A 14,076-nucleotide genomic window follows, 5' to 3' on the forward strand; every position below is an offset into this window, starting at 1 on the left:
CAGCGTGGAAAGACTACGAGACGTGGTTTCCATGTGAAACGACCATAGGACAAGCAATGGCAGCCACCCAAATGCACGCCAAGTCATCAGCGACTCTTTCAGGCAACCCGAAAGGCGGTCATCCCGTGTAATACCAACAACACAGAAGGAAGAAGGTGAGGAACGTGCATTTCGCAGAAGGCGCGCGGAACGGGCGAACATAGCCTCAAACTTCAGGCGTGCGACGCCACCGACACTCAAAATCCTTCGCGCGCTGGCGCCGCCCCGCCTTGACGATGCGTTGGCACTTGTTGGCTAAGTGCGACACAAGACCTGAACAACGCTCCCCGTGACCGTCCGAAGATCACAATCACGGGCATCCCACATCTCCTCACCCTCCTCTCCACCCCGCATGAGGCAGTGAACCCTTCTCGCTTAGTGGCAAAAGGTTAGAAAGCAGACAAGTGATAGGCGAGAAGCTGACGCGTTCAAATTTCTCTCTCGAAAAGGGAAAGGATATTCGAGTTTCCTCTTTGGGAAGGAGGTTTGAAGTTGATGAAGCTTGGCTGCTCTTACTTCTGACCTCCTGTGACATCTTTTCCACTTTACTCGTTCTGTGCGCTCAAGTATACGTCCTCCGGTGGCGGCAGCGGCCGCCTTTCCACGAGCCGCACCCATCTCCTTCGCCTCCACAGACCCTTCTTCCTGCTCCCGTCGCCCTCCTCCCAACTCCTGACTGCCATCTTCGGTTTTGATGCCGCGGTATGCCCCAAGTTGGGCGTCGACTGTGCCGCAAGGCCGCCGCCGCCGCCGACGAGCGCGAGCCCGGCGGCCGCGACGCCCGTTTTGGTGATGTCCTCGTTGGAAGCCAGGGCGAGGGAGGCGAAGTCGATTCCCTCATCGTACTGGATGTCACTGACCCAGCGTTCACCCTCGATTTCGACCTCGACGCCGGTGATACAGCGGTCCTCGACCCAGTCGCGCGACAGGAGATCCAGCGTCCACTTCTTGTCCGCCCACCGCCAGCCCCGGGGTGCCTCGACGTCCTCGAAAAAGCGCGACCCGCGGGGACGATCGCCGGCGATGCGTGCGGGCGACAATGGTGTGTATGGCTGCGTCGTGAACAGGAAGGGCTCGTACTCGGCGTCCGGCGCGTCCGACGCCCGTCGCTGCAGCTCAAACACCTCGACCTCGCGTTGTTCCGGCGCATGAGATAGGTCGATGTCTGACTCGGCGAAGGCGTGCAGCCAGTGTGCGGCATGTTGGCCTTGCTCTTCGATAAACTCGTCCGCGTGCGTCTCTTCCAGAAACGTTTGCGAGCGAGGATGGCAAGCGCAGACAAGTACCCAGCCTGTAACGAGGAGGACGGCTCGCCAGGGGAGAATTTGAGCGGCTATGAATAGAATGATAGAGGCAACGAAGAGGATCAGGTACAGAGCAGAGGACACGGCTTCGTCAGAGAAGTTTGTGGGTGGGGTAATGAGGTTGATTGCAGCATCGTGGACACGGCTGAAATCTTCCATGGTATTCTGCAAGTCTCTCATGTTACGCCAAAAGTCCTTACTGAGCTCTGGAGCGGGCTTGATGTTTTGCGGCGCTGCCATCGGCGGCCCATTAAGCGGATGAACGTCAGTTGGTAGATGGGATGGCGGCGGAGGATGCCGAGCGAGGAATGCCGGCACCATGACGAAGAAGAGACATCCGGCCAAGGGCAATACTGCGAGCAGATTCGGGTCGAGGCAGACGAATGAGTAAATAGCCAGGAAAGCTAGGGTATGCGTCGGGTCTTTCCAGGAGAATAGACGGATGAGGCGGTTCTCAAAAACAAAGACGACGCCGATTCTAAGGCAAGTCTTGGTAAATTATACATGTGTGATTGGGCAACCCTGAACAGACCTGGAATTGAAGCGGCGAAAGTTGTACGACATTGTCGGTATACTGAAGCCTGGACGCTCGACGTATTTTCTTGATCGTCGGTCCTTGGGACGACTGCCATCATCGACATCTCCGCCGGGAATCATTTGTTGAAGCAGCCTGCAGTGAGTCAGAACCACTGTCAGGTACAGAGTTTCCCAATCTTCTCATAGTGTGGCAAAGAAACTTCATGTGCAAGGTGGTGTGGAAGCAAAGCTTGGGGGAAGAGAAAGGTAAACGTGAGAAGAAAAAATTGTCAGAAAGATCTGCAGCGACGTGCATCAAGCGTGCAGATAGACAAAGGGCTCTGATAACTTTGTCCAACCCGGATTTTCGAGAACCGCGTGCAGTCGCCGGGTTGCAGCATTTTGGGGCCAAAGCTCGACCAGCGGTCTCGAATCTTGTGGCGGCCGGGGTGGTGGTGGATCCTTGCGCACATCTTTGCAGGAAGGGAAATGGCAATCTTGGAAGCACGGCAGCCGCCAGACGCGAAAGGAGGATGTCCAAGCTTCGATATTGCAGGCATGAATTCGCATCTTACAGGCCACGGAAACCACCTGTGTACGGGAAGAAGAGCGAGGTGGCTTACATGTTCATCAAACGGTCCTGGATCTTGCTGGGCGACTCGTTTGCGCTGGAGGAGCTTACGCTGCGCTGGTGGCCGTGGCTGCTGCCGTACGTGCTGCCGTGGCCTTTGAAGGAGTCCAGCTTCTCCCTCAGCTTGTCCCCGGACAGCGAGTGCCGGATCGAAGCGCGTTTTCCTTTTGGACGGTCATGATCCGGAGGCGAGGGATCGTCCCGTGGTGCAGAAATGGCGACGACGGGGATGGGGTCGTCGCGGTTCACCAGCGGGTCGGAGTGGAAGTTCATGTCCATGGTTCGGGGACGGCCACGGGGAGCAAGCGCAGGAACGCGCGGCGACAAAGAAGGCAGCAGCGGCGGCAAGGCGGCGTGCGAGCACCCTGATCCGGTTTGTTGCGGCGGGAGTGCGACGTGAAGTGCTGTCGCAGTCGCACCGGTGGCCGTAGGTGTAGGTAGAGACGGCGGGCCGGCGGCATGTGACGACAGCGGGCAGGGCTGCGACTCAAGCTGGCAGGGGCGCGCTCCCTCGCAACACAGGCGGCTCTGCGCAGACCACACAAGCGGACGCGGACGCCTGTCAGCTAGCGGGTGCAGTGTCACGTCGCGAGCCAACGCGCTCGCTCGGGACCCAGCGCAGAGCGCAGGTACGTGGCCGCCGTGTGGGCGAGCGCGGCGCCGATGCTGCGGAGCGTCATGGTCGCACATGGGGAAGTGGAGCAATCATCACTTGGCTGTGTTTGGCACGCTTCACGCAACGCGCCTCAGCTTGCCGCGCAGTGCCAGCCACGCCGTCGGCTGGGGCCGGTCTGCAGGTGTCGTGCGTGGGCGGTCTCGCGGCGAGGCAGGGTGGCAGGCCCTGAGCCACACTGTCTGTTTTCTCGTTGGAGCCTGAGCCCTACAGCGCTGCCCTGCGAACGGCGTCGGCCAAGCTTGGCGACGGGCAAGGGTGCGGGTCAGTAAAGCCCCAAACAGACGTGCAGGCCCAAAGTCCAGCCCAGATTTACCCACCACCATCTTGGGCACCGCGCGAAGAGCCCCCCCCCCTGCTCTGCACAGCTCGTTGCTCCGCCCACAGCCGCCCGAGAACTGCCTTCCGCCCGCGCGCAATCCTCGATTCCTAGCCTTCCGCGCTGCCGCCGCGCCCGCACCGCCTCTCTGCGCTGCCCGCTCCGAGCATGGAAGAGCCGACGACGCGCTCATAGCGATCACTCCACGCCTCGGAGCTTGGAGAAGGCCCGGCCCACACATCTATACAACACACAACCGCGGATCCACGGCGGCGTGTTGGCATTGGGTCCGCACACCGTCCTTGAGCCGCCGCAGACGCAAAGCCGGCCTGCTGCCCCTTTACCATGGCAACCCGCAGCTCCCAGGCCGGACTCGCTCGAGACGACTCGATGCCTGCGCCCGGCCACGCCGCCGACGACTCGCACAGCGCTGGAGGTAAGGCACCACCCGCTTCCGGGTACCTGCAGGGCGCCTGTTCGGCTTCGGCAGACGCTGACACAACAAACGCGGCAGCCGGCCCAAACGTCGCCAGCAGTTTGCAGCCCGCTCCGGGCGAGAACAACTACCCGCCGCAGGACATGTCGACAGCGAAGGCGAGCGCGGATCCCACCCCGAGCTTTGCTGGGCGCCAGCGCTCGGTGAGAGAACATAAAGCGCCTCTAGGGCCTCGCGCCATGGATACGGGGAGGAGGCACGTATCATGAATACCCGGCATGCTCACCTGTGGGCTCGAGCTTACAATTCAGCAGGATCGTCAGCGGTTCCACTTCTGTGAACAATGCCTCCCGACTGCCGACGTCCACCAGCGAACCCTTTATCGCTCCTGCCACCGGGTCCAACCCGCGCTTTAGCTTCGGGAAGCTGCCAAGCCGGGGCACCGACTCCTTCTCCTACGACTTTCTACCCAACGTCAATTTCGACGACTTCCACGAGAGCCTCACCGGCCCCGAGCTGAGCGACTTCCCCGTCCCTGGAGGCGGCCGCTCCATATTCACGAACGAGGAGGGTGACAACGACAACATGGCCGCCGCCCCGCCCGAGCGCAAGCCACCCAGTCGGGCTCCCAGCACCCAGGCCTACTCCCGCCGCCCGAGCCTGTCCCAGCGCCGCCAGCCCAGCCAGAGTGACCTCACCGATGCAAGTGCAGGCCAGTCTGGTGCACAGCTTCCCGTCCGCACGCGCCGGCAGAGTCAGTTTCCGGGCCCCGCTCCAGTCTCAGATAACTCAACCATCTCATCTGGCAACACTACAGTGCGCGGTCCCCGCAAGTCGGTCGGACCTGGTCTCCTTTCTGCGAGCGGTATGGAAAACCAGAATCAGTTCACACAGCGTAGGGAGGTGTCGCAAGGAAATTTGGGACACAGTCGTTCGTTAAGCAAGAATAACCGAACGGGCAATCCGGGACCGGGCTACAATTCTGACGTACCACGGCTCTCCACAGCAACGCGAAGCAGCAAAACGAAGTCACTTCTGCAGCCATCGAGCCAAAGTTATGCGTCCCTGTCACCGGATCTAGGTCGTGCCGCGGGCAACGGGCGCTCCCCGACGAAGGGCGGCCCTGGCCCAAAGATTGGCACTCCCTCCACTGCCAACAAGAGACAATCCCTCCACCACACCAGCGGCCTCGGTGCACGAACGATCAGCCCGACTGATGCCCGACGGCTGAAACGCATGTCAATGGGACCGAACGTCGCCGCCTCACCGCGGAACCCGCCGACGCCTCAACCTGACACACAGCAGGAACCTCTGCCGACCTCATACAGTCCTGCACTCGCTCTAAGAAAGAGTGTTACCCCTTCGTCCTCTGCTCGTGCCACGCCCGACAACAGTGCGGCAAAGTCAATCCCAGCACCGGCACTGTCTAACAGCTCAAGCTTCAGCTCCCTCCGCGGCAACAGCCAGATTCCCACTCGTTCAAACCAAGCCCTCTCCACGTCGCGCCTCCCAACCCCCAAGCCGCGAAACGTGCACAGCTCAGCTGGACCTGAGACTACCGAAGAGGTCCCTCCTGTGCCCGCCATACCGAAAGCGTTTGGAACTCCACGCACAGAGATTGATCAGCCCCTTTATCCCACCCCGGCAACGCCAGCAGCTGACGAGGGCAATTGGAGCGCATCCGTGGTGGAGAGCACCGATAGCGATAACAACAAGGGGAAGAAGAAGGAAGCCGAGGCGAACAAACCAGTCGAGGCGCCGGGTAATGGTGACCAGAAGGCTCAAGGCACTGGCAGACCAAGGAGAGGACTCACCATCGGAGCAGATGCCGACGCAGACAAAGGTGGACACCAGCAAAATAGCGGCCGTACTAACAAGGGCTTGGCGCCGCTCAGGCTGCCGCCTCTGAACCTGTTGCCTCTCAGCAATCCAACCGCTGCGAAAATCGCCTCGTATCCGCAACCGTCGGCCGAAGTCGATGAGCGTGAGCCAACGACACCTCCACCCAAGAGGAATTACACAAAGACGCCGAGCACGCCATTGACAGCGTCAAAGGCCACCTTCCCTTTCCACGACGAAGAGACGGACCAGCTACCACCGATGCGAAGCAACACATCGCACTACCACCTCAGGGCGCTTGAAACTCCCTCGTTTCCTCCTCTTCCTACGGAACCGCTGCCTAATGAACCGCTACCAAACTCGGAGGACAAGAACAGCGACCGGACCAGTAATACCACTCCCTACTCTACTAGCTCTTTACCCAAGAACGAAGACGATCTTGGTGCTCTGAGCTCCAAGACACAGAACGAGTATGAGTTTGGAAGCATGGAGAAGGAGCCGCAAGGCTCTAGGTTGAACGGACCTAGGGCTCAGGCAACTCATAACACCGCGAAGAATGATGCATCGTCCGTTACTTCGACTGAACCAGAGACTCCATCTTCTGGATCTTCCATCAGGCGGAAGCTGAGCCTGAGTTGGAAGAGAAGCTCATCTAAGGGCCAGCACAGGAACCAGGCTTCCCAAGGGAATATTGGCTTTCAACCCACCAATGATCAGCCCCCTCAGCCCCCGAAGCATCACGATATGCCGCCTCCGAAGGTCCCTGCCTCAGCCACTTGGAGTGGTCATACCAACGCCACGTCGACCCCCAGTCCATCTACCAAGACAGCACCCACGCCACGCACAGCGCGGAGGAAACCTTCTGGTTCCTTGTTTTCCAGTGATTCTGAGGCGCAGAACTCGACGAACGGCGAGCGCAAGGTATCGCTTTCTCACAAGGCCCAACCACCTCCGTACACGGGCCCTACAACTAGGTCGGCCTCAAGTTCTATGATGCACAAGATGCTTGGAACCAAAAACTCCATCAGTGCTCTCAAAGCGCGCTCTTTGGACACTAATTTGGACAAGGAAGACCTTGCAGCGGATGAAGAGATGCGGAGGCTGAGCGCAAGACGGAAGGATTTCGAACAGGCTGCCAGAGACGTTGACGACCTGCGCAAGAGAGCTAAGCCACAGGAGAGGGTGTCGCCAGCACATGCGCTTCAAATGGTACCCCTTAACATCTTCGAACGCGGAGAGATCATCGACTACAAAGATGTCTACTTCTGCGGTACGAAGAGCGCCAAGAAGCGGGTTGGTGATTTACATGCATCAACGGCAAACTTTGGATATGATGACGACCGTGGAGATTATCAAATTGTCCTTGGAGATCACTTGTCTTATCGCTACGAGGTCGTGGATGTGCTTGGAAAGGGCTCTTTTGGTCAAGTCGTGCGTTGCATTGACCACAAGAGTGGTAAACTGGTGGCCATCAAGATCATCAGGAACAAGAAAAGGTTCCACCAGCAGGCCTTGGTTGAGGTCAACATCTTGCAAAAGCTGCGCGAATGGGTGAGTATCACTGTGATTGTGCCACTATCATACGGCTAACTTTAGCAGGACCCTGAAAACAAACACAGCATGATCAATTTCACGCAGCATTTCTACTTCCGAGGTCACCTGTGTATCTCAACGGAGCTCCTCGGCATGAACCTTTACGAATTCATCAAGGCCCATGAGTTCAAGGGCTTCTCCCTCAGGTTGATCCGTCGCTTCGCAAGGCAGATCTTGAGCTCGCTTGTGCTTCTCAAGGGCAAGCGTGTCATTCACTGCGACTTGAAGCCCGAGAACATTCTCCTTGCTCATCCGCTGCATTCGGAAATCAAGGTGATCGACTTCGGCTCCAGCTGTTTCGAGCACGAGAAGGTCTATACCTACATTCAATCTCGTTTCTATCGGTCGCCTGAGGTCATTCTGGGCATGAATTACGGTCTGCCCATCGACATGTGGAGTTTCGGGTGTATCCTTGCGGAGTTGCTCACCGGATCTCCCATCTTCCCTGGAGAGAACGAGCAAGAACAGCTCGCTTGCATCATGGAGATTTTCGGACCGCCAGAGAAGCACCTCATCGAGAAGAGCAGCCGCAAGAAGCTCTTTTTCGACTCCCTTGGCAAGCCTCGTGTCACGGTTTCGTCCAAGGGTCGCAGACGTCGCCCGAGCTCCAAGACGCTCGAGCAGTCCTTGAAGTGCAGCGACGACGCGTTCCTAGACTTCATCGCACGTTGCCTTCGATGGGATCCTGACCGCCGGCTCAAGCCAGAGGATGCCATGAACCACGAATTCATCACTGGAATCAGACGGCCCCGTGGAGGACCGCGTCCTGCCAATGCCGCGGCCCAGGCGGCGGCATCCCCTATCAAGCGCTACAACACAGTTGCGCATCAGACACCTCAGCGAACGAGGCCGTTGCCAGAGCCGCCGGCCACCAGCTTCAAGAACGGCGCAGCCCAGTCATCTGGCACTGCCAGGGTTCCCGGTACCGGCTCGCCGGCAAAGACTGGACCTGCTCCTCGTCGCCATTCGACAGTGAATGGAATGGCCAGCGGTCTCGGCATGAAGCGGGGATCTAACGGGCAGAACCAGATGGGCGGTTCTACCAACAATAACAACAACGCCCCCGCACCGCAAGGACAGAACAGTACCTTGCCGCGCGTGGCCCAGAGAAGTGTGAGCGGAAAGCCGGACCTAGCATCGGCAGCCGCGGTGGCGAGCCTGGTGAGTGGGGTTGACAGCCGACTGTGTTGAAAATGCTAACCTTGACGCAGCGGTCGCGCTAAATACAGTCCATGCCAGAATTGACAGTAAATCCACATCGTGCGCACCATCATCGCCGCTGTCGAAGTCCGGCTCATATACGATTTGCAAGGGGAGAAATGCGCTTCTCCGAGCCCAAGCGCCAAGGGTTGTGCATGCGCTTGGATTCGGTCATGGACAAATGGATGCCATGGATGATCATGGGGGTCCTTCACGATTGGGGAATGCTTGTTTCTGCGTCCGGTTTGTCGGATGCTTTGGACCCCCTTTACATTAAATTATGAGCGTGTGATGTTTTTGATTTTCTCAATGGCGAGTACCCTTAACGTTTCTGCACTTTCTTTTCTCTTCACACAGACAGCAGGAAGATGACGGGATGATTGCGGGAAGGGTAAGAAAATTAACAGGGACGAGAATGAAGGAAGAACAAATGAGCGTCATTCAAAATCATACCCTTGACTGGCACTGATTACTCTTTCTTCCTTTTCCTCTCGTTTCCTTGATGGAATATACATTTCGTGCCTGCTGCCGCTTTTGCTGCTACAGCTCGGGAGAGAGAGAGGGATTCATGATTCGGTATCGGGCGGGATAAGTTCAACCGCACGATTTTTTCCAGCATGCATGGAGGGCGAATGGCGTGCTGCCTTTTTTTTCCCCCTCGCCTTTTCTTTCCTTTCCCTCAGCATCAAACACCTCATGACATTACCTTTTAATACCCGGAGTTCGTTCTTGTACTTCTTCCTCCATCTTTGGATTTTTGTTATCTGGAAGGGTGGGAACCTCTGTTTGTCTCAGTTTATTACCCTTTTTTGGGCGGGCAGGCGGGCAGGTGGGCAGGCGGGCAGGCAGTCTCTCTCAGGCGCCTACTACCTATTATTACTACTACTACTTCCTTCCCTTCTTGTCTCACCTGTTCAGCCGCGGGGAAGGCAGCCTCGTGCGCCCTCGCCCCAGTTTTTCCAATCCACACACCATTTGTAAAGTATCAAGCGAGAGAGAGAGAGGGAGAGAGCGAGAGAGCGAGAGAGGGAGCGAGAGAGCGAGAGAGGGAGAGAAAGAGAGGAGAAGGAGATACGGGTGGGCGGAGAGATGAAAGAGAGGATCGGAAAAGCGGACAAAAATCAAAAATTTGTGAGAGCGACTTTTATCCTTCTTCTACTTCACTGTGTGCGTCACTGGTCTTCCACGTGGTTTTTTTTTTCTGTCTTGTAACATCTTGGTATGTGTTGGATTCATCCTTCTTGTACTCTCCGCATGTCGTGTCAGTGGTTGGGGAGTACGCTCTACTCTGCTCTACTCAGCTGTACGTACTGGGTTCTGGCGACAGGATATATTCCCGCATCCGCTGAGTTTGCATGTCTATCTGTACGGTGAGGTCACTTGTATTACTCTAGGGAAAGTAAAAAGGTAGAGAGTAAGGAACGTTTCTACATACTCTTTACGTCTCAACTTGGGTTGAGCATTACCCTCAAATACATTTACACCATCGAATAGACCACCATATTGCAAGGAGAAGCCAATACAGACTCGAGTCTAGTCAACATTTTCTTCTCGCCCTCGTTCTTACAGTAAGGGCCGGTTCTACCAAAAGCTAAGCGAGGCCCTCCACATCTATCTCATAGAGAAGGGAAGAGAGAAAAAAGGGAACAAAACGCCTAAGTAGAGTCTTTGCCGCCCGTATATGCGAGGTAGTGGGGGAATAGTCATCAAAAGGAAAAGGAAAAAGAGAAACCGCGAAAACCCACGCTATCCGCCCAGAGCCCCGTGCAGGAAGTCGAACACAAGAAGGAAAAGAAGCCCGCCAGATCTATAGGCAGGTATGAGAGAACAAGAAAAAAAAAACAGAGGTGAAGCCGAGCTCTACCAATGGCAGATCCCGCCCTCACTATCGTCCACGCTCCACACGCCCGCCAATCCGACAATCTCCATCTCCCCACTTGGGTGCTCGCCCATCTTCGTTAGCCGTGCGCCTTTTCCGCTGCTACCAGCGTCTGCGGGCCCGTTGTTGAGTAGCCTGCGCGCCCAAGCGTCGATGGCCGGCTCGCCCGTCTCATCCCTCGCCTGCTTCAGGAACGGAATGAGGGCCGTGCCGCCCGTGCCTCTGAGGTCCTTCTTCTTGCCGCTACCCTCCATGCCTACCGACCCGACGGTGGCCTGCTGGCGGCGATTCGCCGAAGCCAAGTTGACGCGCTGGGGATGCGCCGAAGAGGGGCTGAGCGAGCGCGACTGCGAGCGCGACTCCCGGCTCTTGACGATGATGTACCGGCTCACCATCTGGATGTGCTTGTCGCGGAAGGCGCGCAGCATGGCGAGGCATGCATCGAAGGCAGTGCAGAGCGCGCGGTCGTTGCGGCGCTGCTCCACGTAAGGCCGGATGTTAGCGACGCCGCTGACGGCCTCGAGGAAGCGCTTGTGCGGGCCGGGCATGTAGGTGCGCATTTCCTGGATGAAGTTGTGCGACGGGGGTGGTGGACCAGAAGCAGAGGGCTCCTGGGGCTTGGAGCCGGTGGGCCGGTGCTCGATGCCGAGAGCGATGTCGAAGAACTGGATGATGGAGGACTGGGCGTTGCTGCCGCCAGAGTACTGAACGTAGTGCTGAGACGCTGACGTACCGTCGTCAAAGACGACGCCGTTGGGCAAGCCGGCATCGGCCATGTTCTTGGAGCCGGCAAGGAAGGGTCGAATGCGGTGGTAGAAGACGTGCGGGTCGCAGTTTTCGTACATACGCTGTAGCAGCGTACCGAGCTCATCCAGCCGCTCCGCAAACGAGCGCAGGCACTCAGTCACGGTGTGGCTGTCGCCGTACCGCACGGCCTCCATGGCGGTTAGCATGAGGGGAATAGTCGGCGCAGCGCGCCCCTCAATGGCGACGGAGACCAGGTAGAACCATGATTCGTCGAGGGAGCCGGTAGCTGTGTTGAGCGTGAAGATGTTCTCCAGGCTGTCAATTGGAGCCGAGGGATCCAGTGGGCGCCAGTTCCACAGCACCAATCCAGCGTAGGTCGCCACAGGCGGCAGTTCCAGGTGGTGGCAGGTTGACAGGAAGGGGGCAGAGATGGAGGGGGGCACTCTCTGTACCACGCAGCATCAGCATGAATGTCTATGGGCCAAGAAGGCTCCCAACAATTCGGCGTGCACCGGAGCTACTCACGTCGACGGGAGAATCCCCACCCCAGATGTAGGCGTGGGCAATGAAGGCTAGGATGGAGTAGGCCCGACGCCACTCGGGCTCAGTACGCAGGTAGTCGGTCGAGAGGACGGGCAGGGCGTCAACAAGGCCGCGCAGACGGCGAGTCAGGATCAGCGCCTGTAAAGCGGAGACGGTGGTCTCCCACGGGCGGTAGTAGGGGTCGTCCAGGAACTGCAGCGGCAGCTCGGCCGGAAGGAAGCCGTGCTCCGGCGACACGTCGTAGTCGCCGGGACGCGGGATTTGCGGTAGCATCTTTTAGCTGGAGCGTTAGGCCGGGGGCGGCTGTGGGCTTGCTGCGGGGCAACGAGGGGCTTTGAGCGTGGAGAAGGGCTGGCCTGGGCGTCGACTCGTCGTACTGTGCTGGCTTTGAGCGTGGAGAGGAATCGGCCAGCAGGGAATTTTCTGTTGGCCGGGCTCTGCGGCTCTGCGCTAGCCGGAAGGCTACGGGCTTGGAGGCCAATGACCGCAGGTGAGCTGATGTCGCGTGCGCAGAGCGGGTGCCGTAATCGCCAGGCGGGTGATTAGGTGATCGTGGCGAACAGGTAGGCGGGCAGTTAGTAGGCGGGCGAGGCGGCGGGGTCTCGGCGGATATATGTACTGGGCGAAGGGAAGGGCTGGCTCAAAGGGGCGCGATTGCACGCTTGTGTAGCGGGCAGGCGGGAGCTCTTTAATAACAGCAGGCGCGATATATGGAGTTAGGAAATAGCGGGAGCCGGTGGGCGTCGTTGGGGTAGTGGGGCAAAAAAGTCGTCGTCAAAGAAATAGACAGCCCCTCCATGCGTGATGCGCCAACCTACCACTCCCGGAGCTTCCCGGCCGCCGTGAGATCGCGGGTGCTGGGGGAATCGCTGCAGGAACTCGTGACGGAGGAGCCGGGTGAGAGAGGGCGACGCAAAGCAGATTACTCATGGCGCAGGCGAAGGCCGGACGAAGGAAGGAGGGAAAAAATCATGGCCAAGCAAATTCTAGGCCCCTCGCCGAGATCGGTAGCGGACAGCACAGTAGCAACAACCACAAATCGCGTTTGCTCATCCCTACCTGCCTGTCTGGCGTGATATTGTGTCACGCCGGCTGTCCGGCTAAACTGAATCAATGCGTGTTGCGTTCGTCTCGTGGTGTTGCATCTGCCCCGCGGCAAGGCCCTGTTACGTCAACTTGCCAATTCCTAGCACACTCGGCGCGTTCGACCTGTCTCGCGAACCGCTCGGGTTGGGAAAGCCGAGAGCCGAGCTCCTACTCTTGCCCGTCGCCTTCGACCTGGAAACTGGAAAGCGGCGCGCGTCCTTGGCTCCAGGCCGCATCGGGCAACCACACGTGCCACATCAAGAGTGTTGACCCCGAAACGCGATGTGGCTCTGAAGGAACGTTGTAGACTCGCTGCGACGGTCGAAAGGGAGAGACCCTGCGCTCTAGCCGCCGTTACAGCTGGAAAAAAGAATGCCGTGCTCGGTACCGGGCTTGCAGCTCACTGTGTTGCAGTCGGGACGGTGGGCGACGCAGCGAATGGCGCCGAGGATGGCGGATGGCAGCTTGTGCCGCTTCCTACGCGCTCTGGCTGCAGGGCGGAAAAAGATACGATGGTAGGTCGCAGCGGGTATCGAAGGCCTCGAAAATTCGAGAAAACAGTGAGGCCGAGTCGTTGCTTTATAGTTGCTGCTCCGCAAAGGTGGGAGACGCGCAAGGATGGGGGCAAGAATGGGGGACGCACGATATGCTTGGTCCGCTGCGCAGCGCAGATGCAAGTCAACTGTTGCTATTTTTTGCGTCGCCACCCTCGCCCTGCAGTAGCGCCAGGTACCGCACCGCTGGGGCAGGCGCACCTCCACACCCGTGTCTCGTCCCAGCCTCGCAACGACAATACTCGATTCCTTCACTCAGCATAGTCGACGTCGATCACGTCTCAGAAGCGGATGAATGCTTTCTCCAACTCTCTCCGCTCACGTGCGTGGATCCGGAAACCCTACCCTTGCTCATACTTCCTCTCATCTAATCTCGCCTCATGATTTACCGCGCTATTCCCGATGAGCACACTACAGTATTCTTGGTCTTTGCAATCTTGTTGCTTCACGTGCAAGCGATTTACCTTAACTCCACACCGACAACGGACGGGGGAAAAAGGGGGAATGCAAGCAGGGTAGCAGAATGAGTTGGCACTGCGATGACGCTTTGGGAATAAAAGCGGGACTATGAGATGGTGAGCAGCGGGAGGGCTCAAAGCAGGACTGCAACATGGGCAGGCTTGGTCTCCGCAATCACTTCTGTGGAAGCATGAAATCTCCCTTTTGTCTCGGAAAGACCTCGTAGTATTGCTTATTTCGTATTGTTCTTGTTCTCCA

General features: G+C 58.1%; 3 protein-coding genes across 3 annotated transcripts; 1 reads left to right on the forward strand and 2 right to left on the reverse strand.

Annotated features, from left to right (window-relative positions):
• Window positions 1-584: 584 nt before the first annotated feature.
• Window positions 585-2,769, reverse strand: BKCO1_2400022 (integral peroxisomal membrane peroxin; the record flags this gene model as incomplete). The annotated part of the gene is made up of 3 exons (XM_020273117.1): window positions 585-1,821; window positions 1,876-2,013; window positions 2,483-2,769. 3 exons carry the CDS (start codon window positions 2,767-2,769, stop codon window positions 585-587), a joined length of 1,662 nt encoding a protein of 553 aa, XP_020130563.1.
• Window positions 2,770-3,827: 1,058 nt separating this feature from the next.
• Window positions 3,828-8,573, forward strand: BKCO1_2400023 (cmgc dyrk dyrk2 protein kinase; the record flags this gene model as incomplete). Its single annotated transcript, XM_020273118.1, has 4 exons — window positions 3,828-4,063; window positions 4,233-7,308; window positions 7,357-8,511; window positions 8,562-8,573. 4 exons carry the CDS (start codon window positions 3,828-3,830, stop codon window positions 8,571-8,573), a joined length of 4,479 nt encoding a protein of 1,492 aa, XP_020130562.1.
• Window positions 8,574-10,410: 1,837 nt separating this feature from the next.
• BKCO1_2400024 (indoleamine-dioxygenase) lies at window positions 10,411-11,992 on the reverse strand (the record flags this gene model as incomplete). Its single annotated transcript, XM_020273119.1, has 2 exons — window positions 10,411-11,622; window positions 11,702-11,992. 2 exons carry the CDS (start codon window positions 11,990-11,992, stop codon window positions 10,411-10,413), a joined length of 1,503 nt encoding a protein of 500 aa, XP_020130561.1.
• Between the last annotated feature and the right edge of the window lie 2,084 nt (window positions 11,993-14,076).

Source organism: Diplodia corticola (genome assembly GCF_001883845.1).
Source record: "Diplodia corticola strain CBS 112549 chromosome Unknown scaffold24, whole genome shotgun sequence".
In the NCBI taxonomy this organism is placed as follows: domain Eukaryota; kingdom Fungi; phylum Ascomycota; class Dothideomycetes; order Botryosphaeriales; family Botryosphaeriaceae; genus Diplodia; species Diplodia corticola.